Below are 19,463 nucleotides of genomic sequence, written 5' to 3'. Positions count from 1 at the left end.
AGAATATATATATTTCTATATAGTAGAAAACTTATTAAGGTTTTAGAATATAGTAACATATGTAAAGTAAGATGGAGGTTTTAGAGTAGAGGTCAGGTAAATAATAGAGTAGAGGTCAGCTAGATAAACATTGAATATTGTGTAATTATAATATTAATTAGTATGATATTATTATATAGTATTATATAATTATAGTATATAATTACATAAAAAATCTAAGATGCTAGAAATTAAGATTATTAAATTTTAAAAAAAAATTATGAGTTGGGTAGTATTGTATAATTGGATAAAAAAAATGATATTGTATAATTACAGTATTAATTATACTATTCTATTATTGTATAATATTATATAATTATAGTACAGAATTAGATAAAAGAATCTAAGCTGCTAGAAAATAAGATTATTAAATTTAAAAAAAAATTATGAGTTGGGTAGTATTGTATACTAAGATAAAAAATGATATTGTATAATGACAGTATTAATTATAGTACTATATGATTGTTTAGTATTATATAATTATATAATATATATATATAAGTATATATAATAATATATACTATATAATATAAATATTACAGTAATATAAGTGTACAATTAGATAAAAAATCTGAGCCACTGGAAAACAAGATTATTGCATTTTTTAAAAAAATTTTTATGAGTTGGGTAGTATTGTATAATTACAGTATTAATTATAGAATTATATTATTGTATAGTATTATATAATATATATAGTAGATATAATAATATATACTATATAATATAAATATTACAGTAATATAAGTATACAATTAGATAAAAAATCTAAGCTGCTAGAAAACAAGATTATTAAATAAAAAAAAAAATTATGAGTTGGGTAGTGTTGTATAATTACAGTATTAATAATAGTATTATATTATTGTATAATACTGTATAATTTATATAAGTATATATAATGATTTATACTATATAATATAAATATTACAGTAATATAAGTATGTAATTAGACAAAAAAATCTAAGCCACTAGAAAATAAGATAATTAATTTTTTTACAGTTTCTTATTTTATTTTATTTTATTTTACTTTATTTTAGAGTTGGGTAGTGTTGTATAATTACAGTATTAATTATAGTATTATATTATTGTATAATATTATATAATATATATAAGTATATATAAGTATATATAATGATTTATACTATATAAGATAAATATTACAGTAATATAAGTATATAATTAGACAAAAAAATCTAAGCCTCTAGAACATAAGATAATTAATTTTTTCCATTTTTATTATTTTATTTTATTTTATTTTATTTTATTTTATTTATTTTATTTTATTTTATTTTATTTTATGAGTTGGGTAGTACTGTATAATGACAGTATTAATTATAGTATTATATTATTGTATAGTATTATATATGTAAGTATATATAAGTATATATAATGATTTATACTATATAAATATAAGTAATATATATAAGTAATATAAGTATATAATTAGGCAAAACATCTAAGCCTCTAGAAAATAAGATAATTTTTTCCATTTATTTTATTTTATTTTATTTTATTTTATTTTATTTTATTTTATTTTATTTTATTTTATTTTGAGTTGGGTAATATTGTATAATGACTGTATTAATTATAGTATATTATTGTATAGTATTATATAATATATATAAGTATATATAAGTATATATAATGATTTATACTATATAAGTATAAGTAATATATATAAGTAATGTAAGTATATAATTAGACAAAAAATCTAAGCCTCTAGAAAATAAGATAATTTTTCCAATTTTTATTATTTTATTTTATTTTATGATTTGGGTAGTATTGTATAATGACAGTATTAATTATAGTATTATATTATTGTGTAGTATGATATAATATGTATATTATAATATATATTATAATATAAATAATTATGATTTCATATATATTATATATAAGTATATATATGTGTATATATATATATAAGTATACAAGTGTGTATATATATATATATATAAAAAGTATATATATATATAAGTGTATATATATATGTGTGTGTTTATATATATATGTGTATATATATGTGTATATATATGTATATATATATGTATATATATGTATATATATGTATATATATGTATATATATATGTATATATATATAAGTGTGTATATATATATATATATAAGTGTGTATATATATATATATATATGTGTGTATGTATATATATATATATATATATATATATATATATATATATATATATATATATATAAATAGAAATATTACAATAATATGAGTATACAATTATACAATTAGATAAAAAAATCTAAGCCGCTGGAAACCAAGACAATTAACTTTTTCCCATTTCTCTTATCCCCCCGGTGCGGCAGACCCGTCGGGCTCGGAGTCGCAGGGCAAGGGCAGCCTGTCGGAGGAGGAGCTGATCGGCGCCATCGCGGAGGCGAAGCGCTTCTCCGCGGAGCCCGCGGAGGCGCCGCGCCCCGCGGCCGCCCCGGCGGAGCCGCGGGCCCGGCCCGCCGAGCACGACGGCAGCAGCGCCGAGTCCGGCGACTCGGAGATCGAGCTGGTCTCGGAGGACCCGCTGGCTGCCGAGGAGGCGCTGCACGCCAGCTACATGAGCTTCGGCCACATCGGCGGGCCCCCTCCGTCGCCCGCCTCCCCCTCCATCCAGTACAGCATCCTGCGGGAGGAGCGGGAGGCGGAGCTCGACAGCGAGCTCATCATCGAGTCCTGCGATGCCTCCTCGGCCTCCGAGGAGAGCCCCAAGAGGGAGCAGGACTCGCCCCTGATGAAGCCCAAGGTCATGGACATTATCAAGGAAGAGAACAACTCGCGCACCGACGCCTCAGACTACGAGGCCAGTAAAATAGCAGAGAGCAGGATGAACAGGGAGAACCTGGCGGAGTCCTCGTCCTACCTGAAAAGCTCCTTTGTTGCGCCAAAAATAAGCGCTGAGCCCCCGACCTCTGCCGTCAGCACCGAGGAGCTGAAGGAAAGAGTAAAACTGAAGAAACCCATTGAAGAAACTGTTGTTAACCAAAGTAAAGTGTCTTCCAAGGACTTTGGCAAAAAAAGTCCGTTGGCTTCGTTGCTACTGCCGTTTTTAAATAAGCAGAAAGGTAAATGCAGATGTTACGTTGGGTTTCGCAGCGCTGCTGAGAGGAGGGGAGGGGGAAGCGCCTGCTCCTGGCAGGGGAGAGGTTTGAAGTGTGGAGCAGGGGGAGCTGCTGGCGCAGGATACGCTCAGGTGGAAGCTGGGCACGCCTGTGACAATCCACACTGCATCACTGACCTGCCCATCCTCTTAAGGAACAAATAAATACCAGCGGCAAGAATTTTTAAGTTTAATCGCAGCTACAGGATGGTGCAACCGCAGAACCATAAGGCTGATTTGTACATCAGGTATCAGGAGGACAAAGAGGAACAAATTATCATCCTACCTTTTAAATACTTACTTGCTTTGTCCCAGGGGAGGGGTGCAATCAGGGATGTTGTCCTGCACATCTCAGAAGTGTAAGGATAAAGATTTTGAGGATGCATTTATCAAAAAAAAAAAAGAGACTTGGAGGAGGAGAGGAGTTAGGTGAGTCTGAGTGTTACTGGAAGTGTTCAAGGCCAGGCTGGATAGGGCTTTGAGCAACCTGGTCTGCTGGAAGGTGTCCCTGTCTGTGCATGTGGGGTTGGAACTGTACAATATTTAAGGTCACTTCCAACCCAAACCATTCGGTGCATCTGTGATACCGAAGCTGGTGCAGTTTAAACAAATCTTTCTCATGGTGGCTGACACCCTCCATCCTTAATAATGAGGATGCTTGCAGTGCAGGGAAGTGGGTGGCTCATCCCAGCCCTGCAGGACTTAGGGAACACCCTGTGTGCTCCTCTGAGGTCCCCCTCCTGAAAGGGGGAAGGGCAGGACACTTCTAGGTGAGCTTAAATTGCTTCCCCAAAGGATCCCTTCAAAGCCAGCACAGAACCAGCCAGGTCCAGACACTGTGGTCTAACAGGACCCACCAAACCCTTAGAGACAACTCCATGTTTTAGTCTGGGCTGAACTCTGAGCACCAAGGGACAGCACATGGTCACTGCATGCTGGCACTGCCAGGGTCCCTATAGCCTGTAAGGGGCTTGGGTCACAAACTACATGAAAAAAAAAATGTTATTTGCAAGATGCCAGCTTTAAGTAGCACTTTGTGTGTCCTGGCTTTGTAGGCTGGTGTGGGAAGGAGGGACACTGGGAGTGTCCCACGTCTACCCTGCTCTGCCACCCCTCTGGCTGGGCTGGAGGGCAGTGACTGCTCTTGTCAGATGTGTTGTTTTTGGAACTCAAAGAGCTGCTGCTTCTTTGCAAACAGCTGGGTAGAGATTGGAGGAGGGGAAGAAACCAACCCTGCTTAAAGAGCATCTTTTTCCTCTGTCCACATTTGTGCAGGCGTGTCCCACATGATGGCCACATGATGTGGCAGGCGTGTGTGAGTGACACTTAAAACCCTTTTCCTGTGTGCTGGTCAGGAGACGGCCTGAACTTGCAGGATGTGCAGAGGGCTGCAATATCTGCAGCACAAACAAAAGATGTTAATACTGATTCTGAGAGGTAATGCACTAATGACATTAATAGTCTGAATAAGAAACGTGATTGTTGCTTGTAAATGTGTTTTCCTGGCAGACTCTCAGAGCTCTCAATGTCATGCTGTGCATCTCATCTCCCTCACAAATAGTCTGAGCTCAAACCATTTTTTTTCCCACTTACCAAATTCCTATTTTTCAGGACTAGACAAGCTTCTGCCCAAATCCTACAAGTTGTAGGGCTGATTAAATTTAAACACTATTCTTTCAGTCTAGTGTTGGGCCTCTGCAATCCCAGTGTGTGTGGACAGAACACTAAGAATTTGATCTTGGATTTGGGAAAGGAGTTGGGGACTGTCATGTGCACAGCTAGTGTTCTGTCCCTCAATTTTGAGATTTCAGGATCTGTACAATTTTTAGTACCCCTCAATCATAATAAGACTTTTTTGGCCTAAGTTTCATGACTTAATTTCTGTCATTGCCTAAAGTGATGCTAACATAGTTTTCTCATAGGGTGGTCAGAGAAAATCCCTGTGTGCATGAGCAGACTTTGGCCCTGTGTCCATGTTCCCTATCTTTATCTCCCTAGGACAGTAGAGGCAGGCACTTTTCCTCACAAGACAGCTAATTACTGCTTGGTGATGCAAAGAGAACTAATTCAGTATGTGCTTTTTTGCTCTCAAGACACCCTGGTGCCTAAGGCAAGGAAAACAAAAACATAGAGTCTCTTGATAGTATTGTTGGTAAAACTTGTGCACCTTTTTTAAAAGCTGATTTCTAGATATGGGAAGTTGGGTTCAAGATAAGAAAGTTTAGATGATGGTAGGATTCAGTTTAGAATGCCTTCCAGTCACGGGTGTGTTGCTATATTTGGGCAATATTTAAATTGTTAAATGTGGTGTATGGGGCTCTCCTGGGAAAGGAGAGCTGGTCCCTCACTTGGAGAATCCACAATAAATCCACATGAAAGCCAGCACTTTATCAGTTATCAGAGGTGAACTGAGGAATGTGTTAACTGGCTTGGCAGAACCAGAGCATCCCCATGGGTGCTCCCAAGACACATTGGCTGGCAGGGAAATGATGTGGCAGAGCACTGGGACACAGGGACAGCTTTCATGGCATCAAGCTAAGGTCTTGGCAGAGCTGGACATCACAGCATCACATTTGTACCATGTGCCAACTCAGAGACACCTGGCAGGCATTTGGCATGGGCCACACACAGCCAAAGTGATGAGAACAGGAGAAGGGGTGGTGACATACAGCAGAGGAGCAGCAGAGTGATGTCACCCAAAGCAGGAACAGTCATCATTTACAAATTGGAGAATTCTTAGTCATGGTTATCTATCATTAAGAAAAAAACTAACAAGATGCAACTATGTACTTATTAAATATAGAATCATAAAGCCCTTGATCATTTCCTATTACTTACTTGTTGCATAAGATCAAGTGAAGCTGTTCAACAAAACTGGCTGTGCTTTTGAAACCCCACTGTAGATCTGTGGCCCTTGGCCAGCTCATAGCCAGGTATATGGAATTTAAATCCAGTCACCCATCAGTTTCAATGTAAGCCTTAACTATTTCAATGTGGTACTGTAATCCCACCAGGTGATTTTTCACCCCTCTCCATGGCATTAATGTATTTTGCATTGCTCATCAGAAGAGCTCGCTCTGAGCTGGCGAGACAAAAATTGATTTTGAGTGCAGGAAAGGCATAGGCTGTGCAAAGGAAAAGCCCAGCCTTCAACCTGACCCTAGGAACAGCCTTGCTGGTTGTGCAGCTGCCAGCCCGTGGGTTCTGGAGCTCTCTGTGTGCCTGCTGGGCATGCTGACAGCATGGCCATGGCCCTGAATAACAAGGTGGAGCACAGCAAGGGCGTGTGTGGTTTGCACACTGATCTCTGCCGAACGTCTGTTGCCATCCAGTGGCAATAACAAAAATGGGCAGTGACTTCCCAGCTCCATTTCACTGCAGCTGGCAGGATTCGATGGAGCTGATCACCGAGCAGCCTCTCCTGCTTTTCCACATGGTCAGAATGGTGGCTTTGCTCGATGCACCCCGGGCTTGGCTGTGGATGGAGCTGTGCAGTTGTTACCTGTGTTAGTGCTGCCAGCTCCTCCTGCACAGCACACAGAGCAGGAAGAGCTGCAGCCACCCAGCCCTCTCATCACTCCTGGCATCTCCACCCAGGGGTGGGCACAGGCCTTACACAACAGGGCTTGGAGCATATTGGCTGTGGCACTGCAGGAAGGGAAGCTGCCAGCTCAATTTCTTCTTCCTTTTTATTATTTTTTTTAATTATTATGTGCTGGACTTGCACATGGGTTGGGCATACAGGGAATTTCAGAAAAGAGCTGCTGTCCTGGAAACATTAATCCTTTGGCCCATGGTGTTTTGCAAGAAGCGTGGGTCAAGGCAAACAAACTAAGAAGGAGCATTTTGGCTGAATCTTTTCCTGTCTTCTCCTGTGGTGCCTTTTGCCCACTCTCTGCCTGGCTTACCTTGTGCTGGTGTCCCACAGCCTCAGGACCTGGTCCTGGGATGAGATCTCCCTTATGCTGGAGGATCATGTCTCTCCCCAGCCCCTCCTTCTGTGATAGTATTAGAAGGATCCTTCTTCTTGATCCATTTAATGAAATATGCAGCAGCTTGTTACCTCTCAGATCAGATGCCTGATCTCGGAATATAAAAAAGAAAGGCATGTGGACATTCAAAGTAATGGTTATTTTAATTTTGTTCTTGCTTTATAGCAGAATTTCACTTAAGAAAATGAAAGCCGAGACCTGGGGCTGTGGGCTGTCACTCACAGGTTGGATGACACAATGGGTAGGACCCAGGCTTCAGGCAGGATCCTGCTGGACACACAGTCAAATAAAATTAATCATTTCAAGTGCTTTATTCTGCAGCACAGTCCTGTGCCAACCTGACACAAAGCATCTTGATGTTGATGCCTTATGAAAGGCTTTCACAGCACTGCTCCAGACATTCCCCTACAAATGTGTGTCCTTACTGCACACCCTTGGTGGCTGCTGTGGCTCTAAGCACCCATGAAGGACACCAAGGCCCAGGGCCACCCATCACTGTGGGGTATCCTGGTGTCTCTTAGGGAGTGTCAGAAGCTGCAGTCAGGATCACCTCTGGGTTTGGAGTCACAGTGGCAAATGCCCTGGGTTGAAGAAGGTGTTTTCCCTCCTTCCTGGTGCCTCTCGTGCTGTCCCATGGTGTCCAGTGGACAAACACTAAGCAGTGTGGGCTTTTCCCCCACTTGGTGTCACAGACAAACTGATTTTACAGAGTTTCTCAAGAAAATGGTTTTCCAGCAGAGATCTGGGAAATACCTGAATTGCTGGGAATGCTTTTTTGTTCAGCTGAACATCATCTGCACTGAGTTAGCACATCCCTGCTGTTGGAGGAGCTGCTAGTGAGGCATTTTTCCATGGGAAGGGGATGTTTGGTTGGGTGCTTTAGCAATCTGAGGCTTGTTTCTCATCTGCATGCTCTCACCAGGCTGGCTCTGCAATCAGCAGCAAGCCAGGCCAAGGCTGAAGCATACGGTAATGTTAGTTTAATATTTTAGTGCCATCTGCTGTAAGTGCCTCCACACTCTGGCCCATCTGTTTTCTGTGCTTCACTTTGGTTTTTATGGGGCTCTTGGTAGCTTTGCATCCTTTGGAAAACCCCTGCTTGGAAAAGGTGTAGGGGAGAGGGATGTCCTGCCTGAGGGTGGAGTGTCCACACCTTGTGATGCTGTAGGAGGAGCGGGATAAAAACCTGTCCAGAGGAGTAAACGTGTGAACCTAGTCCTGGTCTTGCCATGAAATCTTGGAGTAGCTCGGTGAACCTCTGTGGTTCCTCCCACAAGGAACCATTCAGGTGGGAAGGGGCCTGTGGAGGCAGCTGCTCTCCAAGCAGAAAGCAGTTTAGTCAGGTGGCTCAGGGCCTCCTCTGGCCATCCTCTGAGCCGAGGCAGAGCTTTGGGGAGCTGCGGGTTGGAGCCGGCGAGGCTGGGTCAGTTCTGTGCTGCCACCTCGGCGCCGCTGCCTGCAGAGCAGGGTGAAGGACAGGTGCCACTCTGTGCAGCTCAGACAGAGAGGGCTGGCAGAGCAGGAGCTCCACGAGATCCCAAGAGCCATCTCCTGGCCCACAGCCACGATTCCTGGTAGAACACTCCTGACAGATGCTTGTGACTCATTTGGAAAGGCCTCTGTTGGCAGATCCTCTGCTAGTTCCAGGTGTCTCTCAAAAACTGTTAACAGTCTTCCATCCTTCTTTACTTCAGGCTAAGCAATTCTGGTTACTTCTTTCTTTTTTTTTTTTTTCCCCTCTGTGGTTATGTTTTTGAGCTTCCTAAACTGTCTTGTTCCCTCTGTTCTTTCCTGCCATTGAGCCCCAGATATCAACTCCAGCCACTACGACTGGCAGAGTTTCCCCATACCAGCACTGACTCTTCCTCTGCCTGTGGAGGAGGAGAGAGAACTTCCCAGACACACATTTCTGCCCCACCTCCCCACTTCTGGCCATTTCATGCAGTTCAGCTGCCACCTGACAGCTTGTCACCCATCAAGCTGTGATAACTCAGCCAGAGCTGAGCTGGAGAAAGCTGGAGATGTGCAGGCCATGGTGGTGGGAATGAGCAGCGTGCACACCAGCAGGTTTGTGCTGTCTAGAGTTTGTCCTTCACTCCTTTTGCAGCAAACAAGGAGTGAGTTTGGCCCTTTCTGACCTCAGGAGTGGTTGCGGTGTCACCTGTCCCATCTGCAGAGGGGACACGGAGAGCTGAAAAATAATCAGGTGCTGACTTTGGAGTTCTTCCTGGAGTCCTGGTTTGATGGGAGCATAGCAGGGTCTGCTAGGTGAGGAGGGGTCACTCAGAGGAGATGCCTGCACTGTGGAAAGGATCAGAACAAAGCACAGAACAGGGGATTTTCTCCCTAGATAACGGTTTGCTTGGGCAGTGGCTGGGATCAGTGGTGATTACTGCAATAATCCCTCTCACAGTGAACACCATGTACATACCAGGGCATGACCTTTTTATGACCTTCAGAAATGTCTCAGTAAATCTCACCCCTTCGTGCCGCAACCTATGTTATCCATAGCCTGAGTATTTGGCCTGCTTCACCTCTAGCATCTCTTTCCTTACCTGATCTTTGTCTCTGTTGGTAAAAATTACTCCCTGTCTATTGGCTAAGATCAAACTTTTAATGCATGTGTGTCAAAGCATCTTAAACACAGTGACTGGATGCTCAGAGGGGCTTTTAAAATTGGGTATAGCTCTAAAGTGGGAGGATCACATGTCTTCTCCTGGGACTGCTGTCTACTCCACTGTTAAGTACTGAGCTATAAAAAATTATAGGCTTTATCCTTCTGTTTTTATATATCTTCCCTTCCAGAGCAAGGGACAGCCTCTGAAGAGCTGTCATCAGTTGCAGCACTCAGACAGAAGAGTACCTTTCTGACAGATATGATACTGTTGGAATCTGAGGTATTGATGATCCTGAGGTTGTAGAAAGTCTCTGTCTGTCAGCCCCACTGCCAAAGCAGAAGCCATAATTGGTCTGTGCTGGTTCCAAGGTTGTTTATTCTGTTTATCTCTCACATGTTCTGCTGCCCTGCCCAGCTCTGTCCTGCAGGGCAGCGTGTGGGGCTCTGCCCTCAGTGGGATGTGACAAACATTAAATACCAGAAACTCCCTGGGCTGGATTTACAATAACGTGCCAATATCTGTCACCTACGTTGGACAGTGTGTCCCCAGCCTGAACCAACAGAAAAATGCCAACACCACAGTGAGACATGGAGGGCATGAAGGAGGAGAAAAAGGACAAGGCACACCCAATTTCCTCCATCTTGTCCCCTTTGGACCCCTCATCTAGAATCCTAAAATTTTGCTTTTGCACCTGTGCCACACTTAATTATTACTTATATCAAACAATCAGAGCTTGTAATTCATGCTGTAAGATTGAAAACTCTTTTCCATGGCCAGAGATCATAGACAGTGTCTCTGGGGACTCTGTCCAGGGGGGTTCCTGACCCCTGCCAGGGTCCCAGACCTGCCAGGGCAGCCAGAGGGAAGATCTGGATTCCCACATGACACAAGATAAATTTTTATAAAATCATCCTGCCAGGTCAAGATTACAGAGTGACCAGTAGAAAAACAAACAAACCAACCCCAGAAAGCCACTTGTTTAACTGCATGCAGGGAGCTGATGGTTGTGTCAAATGTTTAAGTGTCAAGGCCTTGAGTAGCAAAGTCCAGGCCAAGCACAGAGATATCTGAGATATTGGGAGATATCTGTAGGCAAATAAGAACCTGCTAACAAGAGGAATGGAGAGAAAAGCTGTGTTATGTGCAGAGACTTGTCTCTGTGAGTCCACAGCTTCCTATAATATGTGTCCATGCCACACTAGCTGAGCACCCAAAACTGTCTCAGTTCTGCTGCTGGGAAAGGCTGCAAGGAGACAACTGCTCTTCTCATGAGTGATTTTTCTGTTAATTCAGGCACACCTCAAGTGCAGCATCACTCATAATTTAAACACATTTTGAATGCTAATATAGATTCCCTTTTGTTGTCTTTTTGTGCCAGGGATCTATGACTCAGCTTTCAGACAAGGCTGTGACACTGACAATCTGATGGTGGCCAGATTTTGCAGATGCCTGGATGTAGGGATGGTTATTCCAGCAGATCTAAGAGATGTCATGGACAGAGAAACATCTGGCACCTATGAGATAGCAATGATAGCTTTCTGTGGCTGACACAATATATAGTCAGAAGTAATGTTTACTCCAGGCATACAGAAACAGGAAAAAACCCAAACCCTAAGTCATAAATAATGAAGGGGTGAAAGTTATACAACCTGTAAGGTTTTCTGTAAATTATTATATATTAACTACATTAATATAATATAATATAATATAATATAATATATAATATAATATAATATAATATAATATAATATAATATAATATAATTAATCTATACTAATATATTGCTATGCTTATATTAGTTATTACATATTTGAATAAATTTGTATGTAATTGTATATATTATATATAAATATTATTCTATATTATAATTATATATTATTATTATATATTCTATATATGTAAATTATTATTATATTAAAAGATTTTGATTAGAATCACTGAATGGTTTGGGTTGGAAAGGATCTTAAAGATCCTCTTGTTCCAACCCCCTGCCATGACAGGGACACCTTCCACTAGAGCAGCTGGCCTTGAACACTTCCAGGGATGAGGCATTCATACCAATTCAAGGTTTTAGCTGAGAAGGTGCTTAGGTTTATACAGTGGAATATAGATTTGATGAAGGAAAAATCAAAATATATTTCTTTTTTTAAACACAGAATATTTTTTTCTTATTAATACAGTTTTCTCATAAATTTAGTGTTTTGCAGGGAACTGTTGGAATGGTTTTTTTTTCTGATCTAGAAATGCTTTTTCTTAACCTCTGCAATGCTCTGTGAGCTGGGAATTATGGGGTTTTTTTACCAGTTTCATTGATTAGTTAATTTGAAGAGTTTGGAATAATTTCGGGTCAGATTTAAATTTAAGATTAAGCTTCAGTGATACAAAATATACTTCCAGGTCTCAATGAGAGGTGGAATACAAATTCCTGAAGGCTCTAATTCCTCAGGTGTTCAGCACAATAAGGAATTCCTTGGGTATTGCTGTCTGTGTCTAGTAGATACCATGAAGTTAAAATTAATGTATTTGACTGTAGTGAAGGGTGGACATGTGATAGATTTCCACTGGGAATAAAACCTGGAGGTGGGTATTGATTTTCCTGGTGTTTTTCCTTAGCTTCCAAGGTACACTGCTGATTGGGACATAATAGCTATATTGACTGGAAAGGGGATTTATTTTTTTGTTTTCCTTGGGGAGCTGCTGAGTTCACATCAGTTCAGAACAATATAGAAATTAAGGGATATACAATGATCCAAAATTCAATCCAAAGGGCTTGAATGCCCCCCTGGAGAAAGTGTCTCATGTCCTTGTCACTTCAGCTCTTCATCTCACCTTGGGTACCACATTCCTTTGTTTTGCAGTGTATTTTTTTCTAACTCTCCTGACCTTTACACAACCTGGGCAATTTAGTCTGCTGTTTTTTTTTCCAGAGAGATATCACAAATACCCTCTTTCCCCTCTGGCTCTGAGAGCAGCTCAGTGGTTTCATGAGAACTGTTGCGGTGAGAGGTCATTCTGGTGTTCTGGTTCTGCTGTGCTTCATTTATGTGTGAGAAATACAAACAACTGTGGGAAAAAACCTTAATTCACACAGAAGATAGGTTTTATTAGTTGGTTTTATTTCCAGTAATCTCCTGCCCCCACCACAGGCCTGCCAGATGCAAGCCTGCCTGTGGTGGGGATATATGGAGATTACAGGGTTGCTTAAATCAGCTGTAGAAATGAAGGTGAAGCTTTGTCTTTTCGGTGGTGATGACCAATTTCACAAGTGCTCTGGGTCTGGGAGGGTCCAGCAGAGTCTTGTTTCTGAAAATTTGGCCTACAAAGCTACTTGTGCTTCCGAAATGGGTGTTTTTCCACTCAAGATTGTTTCCTGCATGTTCACAGCTCAGAAGACACAAAACATGACAGATTTGCATCTACCTTACTCAGCAGTGAACTTTTTTGGGGGGAAAAACCCTGCCAGTTGGGTTGATTTGATACCAGAACCTCTCTTTTTGGGGTTTATCTTCCTTGCAGCTTCTACTTTACTCACTGAGTCTATGCACTGAAAGCCTCTTGATATCACTTGCCCAGAGAAACCCTTTCCCAGCTGGTGCCAGGAGATTTTATATAGAATCAGTCCTCCAATATTTTTCTGCAACTCCCCAGCATCACTGGAAAAGATGTACAAGATTTCTCCCAGTTCATATCAAAATAATTCACAGCTCAGTTCATGTGAGTGCAAGCTACAGTGAGAGGTGACCTCAGGAGAACTCTGGGCTGGTGTAACTTGAGAGGCACTAAAAGGACACAGATAATTAGCATTACCTTTGCAAAAAAGCCATGTCTTAGAAAGGGAGATATAAGGCTTCCAAGGCAGCAAATTTGGTTTGCCTTAGGGATTTGTCGTTAGACTATCCAGACTGCCAGGTAATGTAGGAATCTCAGTTAATACTGCCGTCTTTCAAACTGGATCCTAAAGGATAATTTGCCAGGGAAACAGCTTTTGATGTTGTTACATCATCCATCTGGGATGAGGGCAACACATTTCATACAAATGAGCAAAATGTAATTTTTTAAATAGCTTTTTATCTTTTGAATGGAAGGTGCAACAAGAGTGCAAAATACAAGAGATAAAACAAATTCAGATTTCCAGGGTTTGGTACCACCATGGCCTGGCTGGTACAAGCTGTCTGCTTTGCTTGATGCTACTTGGGATCCACTGTGGTGTAAGATCAAAATCCAGCCTCTGACAATCCCAGAGACACAGTTTTCTGAGCAAGTCCCATAAAAGCAGCCCAGGATCTGTGCTCACTCAGTTGTGCTGTTGGCAGAGGCAGGCATTGCACAGACAGGTTTTTCTGCTCTCTTTTAGGAACAGAGACAGTTCCTTACAGAGGAGGGTGCGAGGAGGTCCTTGCATGCATCCTCATGAAATGCTGATAGCATCAACAAAGCAAGGTCTGTATCTGAGCAACCCACAAGGTAGGGGAGCCTGAAGAAAAGCCAGCAGACATTAATAGCCAGGATTTATGAAGGTTACTTGGTCAGCCAATGTAGCATTGAAACACTGGAACACAAACAGCTGTGCTTGCTTGCTTAGGTTAAGTGTAAGGGTTGTTCCAAAGAATTGAAAATTACTTCCCAAAGAGGGAGAACACGCTGCCTTCCCTGTTTGTCTGGGATTCCTGCTCTGGAGCTTTGCTGCTGCAGAAACAGGGCCATGTTTCACCCTTAGCTGAAAGTGAAAGGCTTATTGCTCCAACCAGGGAGTGATAAAATGAGTGGGATTTAATAAAACCCATAGTTGCAAATGTGCCTTCTGAAATGAGCACTCACCTGCCCCTTCATGTGCACAATTCTTGCAGCTGGATGTCACACGCTGACTCCACTACACGTGCACACATCTTTTGTCTGGAAAAGCTGCTGAAAAGGGACTGATATTGGCTAATTTATTGTGTGAGTAATTGATTTGTTGGGTGTGAGGAATTGCTTTCACTGCAGTAACGCCAGGAACACACAACAAAACTGGGAAATGACCTTGGGTTTTTTTCTGAATTCTGGTTTGTGAGATCGCCCTTATTGCATGGTTATTGAACTTTATATCCAATAGATGTCTGTAAAAAAAAATAGCTGTTTTTTCCATCATTAACAAAAGCACTGAGCAGAAGCAGCAAGGCATCCAGCAGAATGATTAACAGCACACCATTCCTATCAAAGAGGGAATTTCCATATATATTGTTATATTTCCATATAACTATGGCAGTGTGCTTTTTACTTCTAGATCTTGCTCCCCCAGCAGCAATGAAGGGGATATTATATTGGAATGAAGTTTAAATGGAGAAAATGACCAAAGAGCTGTTCCTACTAAGAGCTGAAACAGCTCTGACATGTGTTTAATGTTGCTGAATTATTCATAAAGCTGGCTGGGCAAATCGACATTGCAAAAGGAAATAAATGAGGGTGCTGGAGGAAAAATGCTAAAGGATGTGATAGCCAAAGGTCCCCAGTGTCACAGGGAGTGAGCCCACCCTGGAGTGCCAGCGGCTGTCAGGTGCAAGCTTTTTGTAAAGGAGGGAGTGGATGTTTTGGGTGTGCACACAGAGTGATTTTAGTGATGTTTGTGGGCCCAGATCAGCTCAGTTTGGGATGTGTGACCTTCTCTTTGAGGGGAGGCATTGCAAAGAGCTGGCAATGGCCAGCAGGTCACTGCTTAGGGTCACAGGGGTTGATGGGGCAACTCATGGAGCATGTAGAGCCACGCAGGCTGACAGATTAACCTTTTTCAGACACACCTGTCTGGGGAACCTGCCACCTCTTATCCCTTTTAAAGGAGTCTTGCTTCCTTCTGTTCCTGTACTCCTTGTTCAGTTTTATCAGTGCCTTCCCTCAGTGCTGCTTCTCCAGGTGAGAAGCCCTTTCCCTGAGCAATCTGGGCAGCTGTCTGCAGCTATTCCCCCTCTTCACTTTGTGAAAAACACCAATCAATTGGTTTTTAAAATTTTAAAAGTTTAATAATAATAAAATGGTTATAAAAATAATAATACAATTAGAGTAACAAAGTTTAGATTTAGGACAATTACAAGACAATAAAAAGCAAAGAATTACGGATGTCCAGATGCTCTCGGACACTGAGTCACGAAAAGCATGACTTGGGAACAAAGGAATCACCCTTAAACCAGTACACTTGTTGCATATTCATACATCCTTCATGGTTATGCATACATTCTATTCTAAACAAGAAACTCTGTTGTATGTCATCTGTTTCCTTTAATCCCCAAAGCATCTTCGAGTCTGAGCAAGGCCTGAAGAAATTAGTTTCTTCTGATAAGAAGCCATAAATTCCTCTCCTTTGGAAGATTGAGGTGTTCATCAAAGCCAGTATCTCATTCCTAAAAACAAAACTTCCCCGACATACATCGTCTCTATTTTAATATTGTGTTGTAACCTAAAACTACATTTAGCACACTACTTAAGAGAATTAATACAGCATAACTTTCTAACATCACACAGATAATATTCATTGTAATATTTGCGAAAAGCCAATCATAAAATATGCATTTTTCACAACTTCAAATCCCACAGAAAGAGAGCCACAATGGCTCATCAAATTCTCTGCATTACTCCCCTACATGTGAAGGAAGGGAGGGAGCTGGAGCCTGTTCCTTAGCAGGGCTGGGGTCTGGCACTTCTTGGGGACAGTCTGAGCAGGGACATTGCCTTTCACTACAACCCACAGCAGCAGCTGAGAGGAGTGTCTGGCTGAGCAGTGGTGCTACCTGGAGGGGGGTTAAAAAGATCAGTGTGATAATTGTGGCCTCACAGACCTGCCTGTGCTGTGGTTTGAATCCTGCCTGGGGAGTAGAATAATTTCCTGGCATCTCTGTGTCTGCTAAGAGTAGAAATGTTGCCTCAAACACTGTAAATATCTCTGTTGCATATAGCTGTGCTCTCCTGGGTATTCTGCAAGGAAATATTCAGAGCACCTGGCTTCAGCTCCTGTTGCTGTTGCACTGGTTGGGAGATGCTGGCAGATGAGATTTTCGGGATTTATTCTGTGGGCAAGGCTGAATTTCAGAGCTGCAGACTCTATTTGTGGACTGGAGTCAGGCATAGACCCATATCTATCTGTATATATAACCCCCTACCTACAACCTTTAAAAAATCAGGATTAACTGTAGGAGGTTGAATCTTTCTAGAAAGGTGAGATTGCAGCACACTTTCAGCTGTCACTCCCACAGGATCTCTTTTTTGCTGACCAAAGTGAAGAAACTTTAAAATGCTGAGGCATCCCCTAGGCAGCCTTTTAGCATATTTCGACCCAAAATAGGAAGAGAGGGGATGTAAATATTTACTGGAACTGTGTGTCAGAGAACACCCAGAGATCTGCATTTGGATAATCTGCATTGCAAGGGAAGTCAAGGGAATAGCAGATGACTTTGAAAGGCTGCAGTGCTGGATTTTTCTTAACATGCACAAATTGCTCCCTGATTTCTCAGGAAAAAGAAAAGCTCTGGGCTGATTATTGTTTTTAGATCTTATTTTAGATGTAGTGCCTGGAGACCCAGTCAAGATCAGGCTCTTTTGTTAGCCAAGATAAGAGGAAGCAGTAAGGTCCTTTCCTTGGAGAGCTTGCAGGGTGAATTTCACTGTGAGGAGGATTATTAAATGCAGGAATTGCCACATTTTTTGTGTTGTCTCAGGGTCAGCTCTGCTTTGCCTGCTGCCTGCTCCTTTTTTCAGTCCCCTCACAATGGTGTTACCCCTTGGGTGAAGTGCTGGGTGGAAAGGTGAGGCAGAGGAGAGAAAAATGAGGGGTCTGCTCTGTTTTCTTCTCAAACCTTTTCGCTCTGAGATGCAGCTGAAAGGTGAGAATTGGCAAACTCATGTGCCAGTGAGTCACTACACGCCTGGCAATGCCAGTCAGCCCCGTGTATGCCAAGAGCATCTGTCCCATCTCAGAGAGGAAGGATGGGAAACGTGCCTAACATTTGTTCTACAGCCATACAGACATCTGCCCACTGATGCTGAACAGAGACATGTGTCCCTCCTCCTTTTCAGGAGCTGTTCTGGCCCCTTGCCTGCAGGTAACATAAACACAGGACATTATTGCCAATCCCCACACCCCAGGTCTCTGACCAGTCTGATTCAAAGCTGCTCCCATTCCCATTTTATTTGAACTCAGCTTTAAATACAGCTCACAGAGAAGGATGCAGTGGTTTGGTGGGAGATGAAGCAGAGCCAGGCCCTGGGATCACAAGATTCCCCCTTCCACATACTATAAATGATGCTTCTGCTGGGCATTAGAGGAAGAGAACTACCCAAGGGCTTGAGGACCAAGTGCTCTGCTTTAATTATTCATCATTAGCAGCAGCTATTATTATTTAAGAGCCTGATATATTTACTGCTGGCCATTTTCTTTCCTTGGTTGCTGCCATGCAGTGTCCTGCTCTTCTTGCTCTTGGGCCAAAAGCAGAGCTCTTCTCCATTCAGCCCTTTGCCACATCCCACACATCCACACCTCCTGGACCTTGTAGTTACTCATGCCAAGCTAGGCAGTGCTTTGCTGCTGGTGTTAATCCCAAGTTTGTGCTGGGATTCCCATCAATTCTCCCCTGAGTCTGACTCAGATGCTTCATACAATACGTTCACAGGAGCAGCTCCCACCAGCAGTGCCAGCACGCCTTACTATCATCCCCATTCCTCCCTGAGAGGCACAGGCCTTGTTTACTCCTCTTTTAATAACACAGATGGTTTTAATAGTTCTCTGCCTTCGCCCCCACTTCTTTCTCCTTGCCTGTAGTCTGTTTAATGCTTCCTTCTAAGTGATAGCTTTGTCACTTAATCTCATTAAAACTTCTCTCCCTTGAACTCCGTGCACTGCTTATCAGACCGTAAGCCTAATCTCCCATTTGTAATTAATTTGTTCTGTGCCTCCTACAATTTGGCATCATTAGATAATGGCATCACCTCAAGGTCACTGATACACAGCACGAGGTAAACACCCATGGCTCCAGCACAGGCTGCCCTGCTGGCCTCCTCCTTCCTCCTGCTCCCTTTGACCCACGGCTGCATTTTATTGACATGTTTCTCCCTTTCCCTCAGCCACTTTCTGATGATGCTTCCTGTCCAGCCTGTGCTGCTGTGTGACTGCAGATCAATATCTCTGGCTGGCTACAAGCAAATGCTTTTCTGATACCTCCCAGTGCAGGCTCATCCACACCAGTTTTCTGCTCACATTTCACTTCCTTCCTACTTGGTCCAATAATTTATTTGCAGCATTCTTCCTTCCCTTACATGTTTTCAAAACTTCAGAGCTTTTTCATAGAATCACAGAATAATTAAGTTTGGAAGGGACCTTAAAGATCTCCCCATTCCAACCCCCTGCCATGGCCAGGGACACCTTCCACTAGACCAGGCTGCTCTAATCCCCATTCAGTTGGACCTGAACACTCCCAGGTGTGTCCTGGTGGGCTTGGAGCTGGGAATAGGATACAGGAGCCTTTCACCTTCAGGCCTTTGGGCCCAGTGGATACTCAGTGGCTCACTTATCAATAGCATAGGTAGAAACAACCCATAAATCACTATTATAGTTTGATCAAGGCATAATAATGCACAAACCATTATTATGATTTGACATGCATATTTTGAAAAAAAGGAAAAATCCCAGATTATCACAGTGCATGGCACCAGTCAGTACTACCAGGTGATTTCTACTGTG

The 19,463-nt window shown here is 42.1% G+C and overlaps 1 protein-coding gene across 1 annotated transcript in view; it reads left to right on the top strand.

Moving 5' to 3' along the window:
- The window catches only part of RTN1 (reticulon 1), a 123,816-nt gene that overhangs the window by 74,665 nt on the left and 29,688 nt on the right, over nt 1-19,463 (top strand). The window contains exon 3 of the mRNA XM_021554533.2: nt 2,369-3,118. Within this exon, the coding sequence (XP_021410208.2) occupies nt 2,369-3,118 (750 nt within the window). The remainder of the gene's footprint in view (nt 1-2,368; nt 3,119-19,463) is intronic.

Source organism: Lonchura striata, chromosome 6 (genome assembly GCF_046129695.1).
Source record: "Lonchura striata isolate bLonStr1 chromosome 6, bLonStr1.mat, whole genome shotgun sequence".
Taxonomy (NCBI): Eukaryota; Metazoa; Chordata; class Aves; order Passeriformes; family Estrildidae; genus Lonchura; species Lonchura striata.
Note: the sequence above shows the minus strand (reverse complement) of the source record. Positions and strands in the feature narration are given on the sequence as shown.